Source organism: Scomber scombrus, chromosome 8, assembly GCF_963691925.1.
Source record: "Scomber scombrus chromosome 8, fScoSco1.1, whole genome shotgun sequence".
NCBI classification, from domain to species: domain Eukaryota; kingdom Metazoa; phylum Chordata; class Actinopteri; order Scombriformes; family Scombridae; genus Scomber; species Scomber scombrus.
The window spans coordinates 25,943,839-25,955,843 of record NC_084977.1 but is presented as its reverse complement, the minus strand read 5'-3'; the positions used below and the strand labels follow the sequence as shown (position 1 = coordinate 25,955,843).

The following is a 12,005-nucleotide window of genomic DNA, read 5'->3' as shown; positions in this document are numbered from 1 at the left end:
TCCCTTAAAAGACAGCAGGGCTGGTTCGTCTTCCATTAGCCTACACAGCTGCTTACAGTGTAAATCCAGGAGCTCTTTTTATCCTTACTGAGTACAACACGTATTTGTGTGCGTGAATGCTTGCTCGGGAGAGGCCATCAATCCCTGTCACCGTGGTTAGCAGGTGGTCTGTCCTCCCATGGATCCCTTTTGATGACAATGAAAAGAAACAGAGTGAGAGAGAAAGAAACAAGGTGTGGCAGTTTTATGTCGTCTCTCTGTGGAAAGTAACACAGAAGGCTGTTAGAATAAAAAGCATGAGAAAAATGATATTAGTTCCTTTTTTTTCTTGCAGTATATTAGAATATGGTTAAATGTTGTTTAATTTGTAGTTAAAATGCTGTCAGTGTTTGGTTCTTATCATAAAACCTGCACTAAATAAAATACAGATACAACAGGATATTGTACACTACTGAGCCATTTTTCTATTTATTGCCCTGCTTCATGCATCTTCCCTGCGTTATCTCTGCCTTGCTCCTTTGGCCTCTCCCCCACTTCCCTGGGGCCAGATTCTCAAAGCCTTTAGAAGCTATTTCATCTTAAAGGGAAAGGCCAGTGTTTTCCAGTGCTTGAACATGTTACCCCTCCGCCCGAGGACAGTTTGATCTGCATTCGTAAGCGTCCATCGCTGTCTGAAGGGAGCCAGAAAGAACAATAAAAAGTCTGGCGAGGCTTCTAATCTGCGCTGGTGACTATAAAAGTTCCCAGGGCGAGCCTTTGGATGGGATTGATCAGTGCTATAAAATGAAACTGCTTTCTTTGTAAAGCCATGCGCTGGAAGAACATTAGGGTGTAAAACATGCTCTGAATGCAGTCAGGATCTTACTGCTAAAGCAGTGTTACTCTGGAAATCCAGGCTGAAGCAGGTTCTCCCTGACATATAATATATAAATATAAAGCTTTATATTTTTTTTGGTTCTTTCATGCAGGAAAATAACGTTTCTTTTAATTAATTTGTCAACATACACTTGTCATTTGTAGTGGACATTGTCGGTGTGTATGTCCTGTTTGGTTTTTGTTTTGTATCGTAACTGTGCATGTTTTATGTAATTGTGACCTGCCAGCAGACTGCAGATGAAAATAAGCTTTAAGTTAACTCTAGTACAGTACATAAAGTAGTAACATTTATGTTGAATACTCTACATGGTCTATGCTGGCTGGTTTACCATATTCCAACTTCTAAGTATATTAGTTTTTTGTGATTCACTGAATTACATTTTCTCCAATTTTCTTACATAGGGTTTATTGAAACGTTACATTAAGCTTGATGTTATACTCCTAAACTATCACACACATGTCAGTACCCTCTATGTCATTCACACGGGTTTATGTGCGGTCAAAAACTTGTTCTAATCAGAACTTATTTGCGGATTCCTCTAATCTTAAAACAATTTTTTAAGGGCGTTTTCGCACACGCGCGTTAAAATGACCTTACGGCACAATCAACTGTCACAAGAAACAAGAATATCCTGTATGTTTCTGCATTCCTGCAACCATGAGCAATGATAATAGAAAGTGCACATAGCCACTTATATACTTAACTGAGACATAAGCTATACATTAACTTTTGCAGGAACTTAAATAATGTGATTACAACAGAAACAATTTAGCAGATACCATTATGTGCCCAAGTGGCTTTTACATGTTCCCTTACAAATATAAATCAATACGTAAAAAATAATTTGTTTTACAGCTAAACTACAATACAACCTGAAAACCTAAAATGTATGTATCTTTGTTTAACAAACAACCTAACAAAGTCATGACATAGATAATTATATAGATGTACACCAAAATATAAAGAAAAAGAGCTGATTATCATGGGATGTGGGTGTGGGGAGGGGGAGGGGGTATTGTGGGAATGGGATGTTGGATTTGGGGGGGTGGTACAAAATCAGTGGCATGACAAAGGCCAGGTAATACATTCAAATCTTATACATCAGTATGACCCATAACTTATTTCACTGGGTTGCTGAAAAGGCTATCTCTAAAGCATCTTGGTCATTAATTATACAAAGCAATCACCATGGCAATCATACCATGGGTCTGCTTCTTTTGGGAATACGAGTGCGGCTAAGCAAATTGCCTAAAGGCCATAAAGCCAATAAATTAGCATGTGTTTTGTCATGTAATACTGCCCAGATTTTTTTTTTTTACCAACATAGCAAGTCAATATTGAATGTATTTCCTCCCAATATATATTAGACAAATCCAATTAATAGCACATAATATTTTGTTTTTTTGTGTGTGTTCCTATTTTTTTGTCCTCAGTTCTTCTTTGATTTTGTTTTTGTTGTATCACAGTTCGGGGTATATTGACTAACTGTTGCTACACATATAAACACACACACACACACACACACACACACACACAAAGAAGTCAAGCAAGGAGAAGAAGGAAATAGGCATGAGCAGATACAATAGGAAACACAGTATTACTCCCTAGAGAACGATAGGCGGTAACAGTGTGTGCACAGAAAAGGAAATCATAAGTGATGGAGCTCACATGCTGTGTGTGCGCACGTGTGTGTGTTTTTAGCATGTGGTAATGGTTAATAAGCAGTAGAGCTAAAGTGATAGATCCTTAGGGTGGGAGATGTGCCTCATTAAAGAATTACACATTCACTTTGCTCTCAGTCTCCCTCTCTCTCATTCAAAGCGAATAAAAGGCTTGCTGTTTTGTTCGACACACCCAGAGAGAAATGCAAGAATTGAACTTAAAAGCTGCAGAATCTCCACTGAATATCTATCTGCATGGTTGACTCCCTGTACTCACATTATCAACCATAACCTCTACCAAGCATCTCATCTACTGGTTGTCATGTCCCTGTTCACTGCCTGCCTGCCTGCCTGTCTATCATCCTGTCTTTTGCCTGTTTTCTGCTTGCCTTTTTTTTTCTGTCCGTCCGTCTGCCTGCCTGCTTTCCTCTACACCTGAGTAAGTTTCTTCATGCAAATCTGATTAGACATCATCTGTTTATTAGTCCTCCTCTCTGCAGTGATGTGTTTGTTCCCATACTTGACCTTTTGGAAGAAGCCCTAGCTTTGTCTAGCGGCACCTCCTGCTTCAATCGACATTTATTCAAATGAGCATTCATACCCACACATACACACACACACACACACACAGCAAACAATACCCCTATTGGTCTGTGTTAATCTACAGCCTTAAACCAATCACTCTGCTGCGTTCATCCTCTCAACCACTTCTAATCACAGTCAGCCCCTCGCTGCATTTACACTGTGATCTTAAGCTCATTTTTTCTCTACGCGTTTCCTCCAAAGGTTTTATGATTCCACCAGAGGCTATGCTTACTGTAACCTTGCTGAGTGTGACCTTGGACAGATGCTTCAGTATTGCACGTCAAAGCTTTAGTAGGTGTTATAGTCATTTGAAAACCAGCAATAGCCATTAAGCTGGATACCATTTCAGGGACGATATTGCCTCACAGTTGAATCGGGGAGTGTAGAAAACATGATGGAGTTGCTACTAAGATAATTTGAGGTCCACAGTACTTAAAAAACCCAATTCACAAGGAGATTATCCAGTTAATTAATTAGATTATGAAGGGTTCTCAATTATCTATTACGCCAACATACTCTACATTTCACTCCCCATTACAGCACTTTAATATGCAATATGTTAAGTGATAGTAAGCAGTATACAACCTAAACAGACATTCATAGCATCTTCCGTTAAATTACACTTTTAAATTTAAACATTTAAAATGTTCTGAACCAGAGTAAATTAACAACAGTATAGGTTTGAAAACACTCTGACACTTGATTACATTCAAGGCTATGAGGATTCCTCTTATTAGAGACAAGCCTCTGAAACAGAACATGTCTTGGTTAAATCTTAACAATGTATGCACTAGTTTGTGGAGGGGCTGCCCAAAAATCAATCTTTCCCTTCAAAATGATTGAGTATAACTAATAGCTTCAGAGTGACTACAAGTTCAAATTTTTTTCCATTCTGAGATAAGGAGCCTCACTATGAGTCAGTGCAGTATAAGCTTACTAATAAGCTTGAAAACATCATGGTGAATTACCCACCAGGGACACAAGGATGATTTTAGCATCAATAGATTCTCATCTCGATGAATAATGAGTAATAAAAAACTTGCATAAATAAGGTGATAACAGCAGTGAAGAATATGTAGAGAAACAGTGGGAAGCTGAGCTGCTGCCATTGCCAAGTTTACATTTTTTTGCAATTGCTAATACGTGTTTTTGAAAACAGGGCTCGTTTTCTCAAAACACTTAACACAATTCACAAAAACACACACACCCAAAGTGCAAAACTCCTCATACATATTGCAAAATGAAGTGCTGCTTTCAAAACTACACAAACACTTTAGCACCAAATGGCACACACTCATTTCATAGCACTTTTATCTGTGATGGGATTGTCATAGTAATAGTTCTGTATGAGATTTTTCAAGCCTACAGAAATATGTGCAGAAACACTCTGTAGAAACAAAGCCTTGTGATTTTTTTCTCCACAACAAATCAATGATCAACATATGTACAGCGCATTCAGTATACATTACAGCTTTGTGAAAAAAACATGTTCTCTATAGAATATAGTAAGCAGAAAAGAAACGTTACGGAAAAATACACAGAGGAAAAATTTGCAATAAATAAAACATGGTAAATAAAAATACTTATGCTCCATCTCACTGCCTAGCTGGGTCTGGCCACAGCACCTCATCAACATCACAGGCAATATCCTCCATGACTAGACATGGAGGGAAGAAGTGCCTTGAGTGTAGTATCCAACCCTGGACATCACTCACATTCAATATCACATGCCTCTTCCATTGCCTACAGAAGAGGGGGGGGGGGGGGGGGGGGGGGGGGGGTTTCAACAAACCAATTTTGGATCAGGGTTGCACAATGAAAGCTGACATTGTTGCATAGTACAACATATCTGCTGCTCTGCATCATTTACATGGTCCGCCAGTATCAAAATGATGTGCAGTCTGTCCAAAAATGTGAATATGTGAGTTGTATTGTATGGATGAAGGTTGGCATGGTGATAGAGGACACCATTATGCATGATGGTGGCACACATTTTGATGTTGCTGCCATGTTGGTCAGTAACATCTACAATGACTATGTGACCAGTGATGTTCCTTCCCCTCTCCAGTATGGTGTAGTCCTGCACACTTGGAAAAATACTCTGCTGTGTGTATTGAACTGTAGTCAATCCTGTATTCGTCTTATACAGATTTTGTACAGACTTTCTCTCAAAAGGTTCCCTGTAAAGCTGTTTCATGTGCACTTGGTTTCAATGGAGAATGTTGTTGAAAATGGTGTTGTCTCTTATGATATGGCTTTGAATCTCTGAGTCTATTTGCCAAAAATCAAGTTGATTATTGCTGCTTCCTTTGCTTCGTGGAACGCTTGAACCCTTCCGCCATTATGTCAAAAGTAGAAGAAAGCCACTCATGATGTAATTAGGTGTTACACAGCAACTGATGTGTACAGTATGATTTGTGGATTATGTTGAGTGAATGAACATTTGGTTACGTGCTCAAATCTAAATGCTCGGGTGACAAAGGCAACAGTAAATTGGCTGTAGTCCAGTCTCTCTAATTGTCAAACCCATAGTTGATAACATGGTCAATTAACCTTACCCAGATTTCATTAGAAAGTTGTCTTCTTTCTTGTCCTCATTGTCCTTGTCCTCCCCCTCCTCCTCCAGCTCTACCCCTACTCCTCTCGCTGTTCCTCCCCTCCTTTCACCCTTACCCTACCCCCCTGCCTCTTCCTCTCACTGCTGTTGGCTTCCATTGTCGTTATAAAAAGGTACTCACCTCTGGTCTTTTTATAGTGCTTGTCCTGATTAATGAGACGACAATTAAGCAATTAGGTGTTTGGCCAGGTGGCACGAGTGTGTGGCCATTTGATCCATGGGTTGGAATTTTAAATGGCAGTGTTTTGAATTGGCAAACTAGAGACTTTATGTCAGATTTCTATTTCTTATATAGAGAAATGTGTGCGGTGTGTTGACAAAAGTGCCATGTTTAATTGCTAATTTGGTGCAAAGCGGAAAATGTGGTTAGAGTTTTCGAGACTCGAGTTGAGGTTTTGCTCTCCGAGTATCAGTTTCAATAACAGAGTATTCAGGAAATAGTCATTGTCGTCTGGTATTTACAGACTTTCACAATACACAGCCTATTTTCTTTCTTTCTATCTTTTTATAATGTGATTCTGATGAGTACTTGCTGAAGGTATAATTGACTTGCTCTCGTTGTGTATGTGTGTGCGTGTGTGTGTGTGTGAGTATGACTAAACCTACTTTTGGGGACGTATTTCAGACTCAAGACTGGGCACAGTTTATCCAATTGAGGAAAAGCAGATTTTTGGGTCAGTTTAGGTTAGGGCAAGCGTAGTTAGGCAAGTAGTGGTTATGGAAAGGGTTAGGGTACGTCTCCAGGAAATGAATGAAAGCATCTCCAAAAATGAGTGTGAATAGACGGAGTGCATTAATGATCGAGTCTGATATCAGATGCCTGGGGTGTTTTGTACACAACTGTCAACTGAGGCCCCAATTATGCCCAGTCTTGTTGCTCCTCAATTTGTATGTATGCAACACACATTCATTGACACACACACACACACACACACACACACACACACACACACACACACACACACGCATGCCAGCTATCCAGACGCTTTTCAAGGTCACCTTGCATCCTTTGTGTGTGTGTGTGTGTGTGTGTGTGTGTATGTGTGTGTAGGCGTGTAAATGTATCCCTAGCATTTACAGCTGAATCAGTAATGAGCATTTCATTACTTCAGCCTCAGTTCTCCTGGGAGGAAATGCAGGCTCGCACACACACACACACACACACACACACACACACACACACACACACACACACACACACACACACACACACACACACACACACACACACACACACACACATACTATACATTTATTTTCACCTCTGCTGTCGGTTACCTTTTCAACTTTGAGTCATGAGAGCTTTCATTTCCCAGACATCCTTTCATCTCCCCATCCATACGGACAAACACACACATACGTATACATTTACTGAACATAAACACACAAATATTTGAGCCACCTGAGATTATCTTCTGAGGCAAGACAAGACGTACAAATGCTCCTCTTCCTTGTTTAACACATTAAAATCATTTAGTTCTGCCTTATACATAGGTCTGCCCGATCAAAGCATAACTAACGTGTTTCTGTGACACACACACAATGTTTTATGGACCCACACACACACACACAGGGTACGTACACAGTGCTGTCTGCTGCGATTAGAAAGATGCTGTGTTGTCAGTTGGGTTTTGTTTCACATGTCAGACTGGAGGAATGCATGAAAGAGATTTAAACACAGTTATGCTGATGTTTGGGGTGAGGGTATTTTCTGGAATAGGTGCTTTGGGATGGGTTGTTATAGATCAGGCAAGAATGTTTTAGTAGATTAATGAGCCACAGGTGCCAATGATGACAGTGAGTTTGGCTGGATTTTGAGATTGAATGTGTCGTCTCTATGATACGAAAACACCGTCAAACACACAACAATGGAAATTTGTGGTAACAGATTTTTATCTCAACTAGTTTTATCTGAATGTTTTTGTATTAAAGCCACACCAAAATTATTTCAGCAAAAAGTAGCCATTTTCTTCCAAATCTTTAGTGTTTTTTTAGCAAAGAAAACCGCTTTAGGCTGTTAGGCTTTAGGCTGCATTTGAGGATTCAATTATTTAACATAATCACAAAATTAAATACATCAATGAGATAAAAAGCGAAAGAGGTGGATTTTGTATTTTGCATGAGGCTTGAAAATGTTGTTTAATTAAAAACAGCCTCAGTATCCAAATATGTAAAAAGAAAAATCCTGCAAAATTTCTTTCAATAAAAGATGACAAACGTGTCATTCAGTTTTAATAATTTTTCTTATTCATCTCAAGACCATGTCTGGTTTTGGTAACAGTTTATCAGTCCAATAATAACAATACATTTATCATAAAAAACGTGTATCCAGATTTATTTTTCCCAAATGGCATCATAACATTCCTGACAAATGTTCAATGTTCTTTCAAAACTGTCAACTGTAGGGCGTCTGTCTGACTCTTTGAGACTAAAAACATCTTCGCCAAACCCTTAGAAACTTCTCTCTCTATGTCTGTGTGTGTGTGTGTGTGTGTGTGTGTGTGTGTGTGTGTGTGTGTGTGTGTGTGTGTGTGTGTGTGTGTGTGTGAGGGAGAGTGAGAGAGATACACTTACTGCTTGGCAGCCAGTCTGCTTCCTGTGGGTCACCGTAGTTCTGATTTATTGCTGTGCTCCACCTGCCTGGGACCTTTACTCCAACCCCTGGGTAACTGCTTTGCCTGAATCCAATTCCATTTTTATCTTAATATTTTGGAAAAGTATCTTAATTACAAGTCAGTGGTGAAGAATAGACATTTACTTGTTTGGAAAGGAGGGGATGATATATCACAGTCCTGTTGTTTTGCACCAGCCATTTGTGTCCCTCCTTGTAAACTGTCAGGTCAGCTTTGCTTGGGATGCAAACTGTGTGTAAATGGAGCTGTTGGCTTTCTATATGTTCGGCGTTCATAAAAAAAACACAGGAAGTTTTGGCTGAACTGAAATAGCGCTGACCTGTTGTCTCCAATCAACAAATGCAATTCACTGACAGTATTTTTCAAATGTCACTCCTGCCTACTTATCACACGCACGCACACACGCACGCACACACACACACACACACACACACACACACACACACACACACACACACACACACACACACACACACACACACACACGCATTACTCACTGCAGGAAAGGTTAAAGTACCCCATGAGTGTGACCAGTGACATTGTTCATCATTCATGTCTGGCTCTGTATGTGTGTGAATGTATGTGTATTTCTCGCCAATCTGCCATATGTGACATGTTCTGGATTGTTGCTAAGAGACAAACATGCCGGAGGGCACGTAGGAGGAAACAGCATGTTGTCACTCGTTTTAGAGCACACATACACAAACGCACACACACACACACACAAATGGACAAGCATAGGCACATACAAGGAAATAGTCTTTTAAATAGAAGTTGGAGCGACACTAATTGAAGACATTCAATCTAATTATAACTGATATGGTATGAGACTCGTGCTAAAACAGAAAATGGATTAACATTTTGTACTAATGGTTACATCCTTTATCAAGCTGCAGCTGCTTTACCCTTTCAAATATGAAGATCTGCAGCTTATATATCACAATGTATTCAGTAACTTTGAGCATGGCACTATTGGAGAAAATTGCAATCAGAATTTTATATTTTTGGGGGGAGCATTTTATACAATAAATGATTCCTTGATTAATTGAAAAAATAATGAATCATTACCTGCAGCCCTATCTGTGAGCTCCATCATTTTGGAGTTTGTGTGTCTTGGACACATTCAAGAGAACGAGTGTTTTGTTTCTGAAATGATGAATTACAATAGTGTATTCTGCATCATTTCAAGTCTTATTCTGATATGTCTGTTTGTAGTTGTAGGTCATAATTTAGGACATAACTTCTGATATTGCTTCAGACTTAAATTTCGGGCATTGTCAGAATTTTTCCTCAGTCTGTCTTTAGTCGCCAAATCTCCAAATCAATCATCCATGGGTGTGTCTCACAGTGTGACCTCAGACCACCATTTTGGATAAATGAGCACAGATTTGTACCACATTCCTCTCACAATTGTCAACTTTCTTGTCAGAAAAGCCTAAAATCTCACAGTGTAAAGGGGCCTTTTGTCTGCTCTCATCCCAACCACATCGGACTGAATCTTCATTCATCAATAAATCAAACAGTAGTATGTCATTTATTGTTACCAATTACAAAACATATCTTTGCATATCAAATAGCTGTTTGTAACAATTGTTATACTATTTTCCTTTATTTCTTTAAAATTATAATTTCACTCCATAATGTAACTCCAAATATTACGTACTAACACACACATGTGCTGCGTATGCTCCCCAATGCTTGATTGTCTCCTTAACAATATCAGAAAACTATTTTTAAGTACTTTTTATGCCATTAAAATTGGACAGAAGAGAGGTGATAGGAAATGAGGAGAAAGAGCCATGAACTAGGCCCCAGTTGATCAAATCATGCCGCTGACACATACCAGTATATAGTATGTGTCTCAATCACCAGGACGATTCTGCAATTTTATTTTGCCTGATCAAAGGGACAAAATAAATCTACTTGCCATTGTTAATCTGAACTATCTCAGTGAAAGAGCATAAAGGAAGGGAACATTTTATAGCATGACTTTGTCACACCACACTTGTTGTTATGGAAAAGGAAAAATATTATGATGCAGTTCTAACAGGTTCACACCAGATGTGACACACAGCTTTCTGGTGGCTTCTGATGGGAACAAATGGACATAAAACCGACCACACAAACACACATACACACACATACATTTACACAGCTATGAACTCTGCTCCACACAGCTATTTGTCAAGACAGCACACAGTGAAGGACAGATTTAAACTGGTAAACATTCAGCTGAGAGTAAATCATTGTCTAAATCATTAACACGCACAAAAACACATCACACGTCGTCTCTCAGACGGATTTGCTTCAAAATGCTTTTTGTAAAACTGTCAATATGTGCTTTGAATCTCAAACACTGTGCGTTTGTGTATTTTCAGTTGTATATTTATATGGGTGTTTTCCTAATGTCTGTGTCATTATGCCAGATAATAGTTGTGCAAGTGTGTGAACGTTAACGACTCACCTCATTCCTCAGCTCCTGAAAGAGGCTCTTTGTCTATTGTACTGAAGGACAATGTCTATTGTAAGACTCAGAATCAGATATCTGCCCAAGCAGGTGTATGTGTGTGTGTGTGTGTGTGTGTGTGTGTGTGTGTGTGTGTGTGTGTGTGTGTGTGTGTGTGTGTGTGTGTGTGTGTGTGTGTGTGTGTGTGTGTTTATTAGTGCATGTGTGTAAGTTAACAGTATTCACAACAGTGCAAAGCTGCGGCTGGGTGGGGTATAATCCATAAATCTTTCAGGTCTAAACAACAACAAACAGCCATAAATAATGCAACACTTGTGCAATGATGAGACTAAAAACAGAACCAGAAATTACTTCCACAAATTGTGACTCTTAATTTATGGAGTTATTTATCTATGGAGATATTTTTAAACTCAATATTTCCAAATGATTGCAAAGCCTGAACTGGTTTTGATTCATTTAATTGATCTTTGCAGACACCTAAACTGCCTCAAATGTGGGCTCAATGTTCTTAAAACTAGATTAATCATGTACTGTGTTTCCCATGTTTTAGATTTTTACAACATTATGATAATAAAAGACTTTCTTCTTTATTTGTAGAGCGTTTTAAAATGTGCATTACACAAGGAAACAATAAAAAAAAAGAAAACTTCAAAATAAATAAGACAAAAAGCAAAATTCATGAAATAAAATAAATGTGTATACATTTTTACATAATTATTTACAATAATAAACTATATAATATTATCCTGTAATATCTTACATTCAGGTGATGAGACAGGTGATTCCTCCAGCGGTCATAGTCCAGTGAAGAAGGACATGGCTCCTCCTCCTCCTCCTCCTCGTCGCCCCGTCCCTCCTCATCACGTCTCCCCTCCACAGGTAGGTCATGGCCATTCCTCTTTTCACTTTTTGATTGATTAATTGGTGGATTGATTGTTTATTTGTGTCTGTTTTGGTCAAAATAAATACTACTACATATATAATACATGTAATATATCAGGCGGTGGATACACACCAATGAGTAGGTCAATTGATGGTTGGTCTGGCTCTGCACATGAGATTTGTTGACAATAAGAAAACTATAGAAAATTGTCAGCCATATCCTTTCAGCCAAACCACCCAGGAAAACACTGACATGTACACATACAGACATACGTATGTAAAT

The 12,005-nt window shown here is 38.9% G+C and overlaps 1 protein-coding gene across 1 annotated transcript in view; it reads left to right on the top strand.

Moving 5' to 3' along the window:
• Positions 1-12,005, top strand: part of LOC133984775 (glypican-5-like) — a 55,274-nt gene that overhangs the window by 40,316 nt on the left and 2,953 nt on the right. The window contains exon 10 of the mRNA XM_062424247.1: positions 11,607-11,719. Coding sequence (XP_062280231.1) covers positions 11,607-11,719 — 113 coding nt within the window. The remainder of the gene's footprint in view (positions 1-11,606; positions 11,720-12,005) is intronic.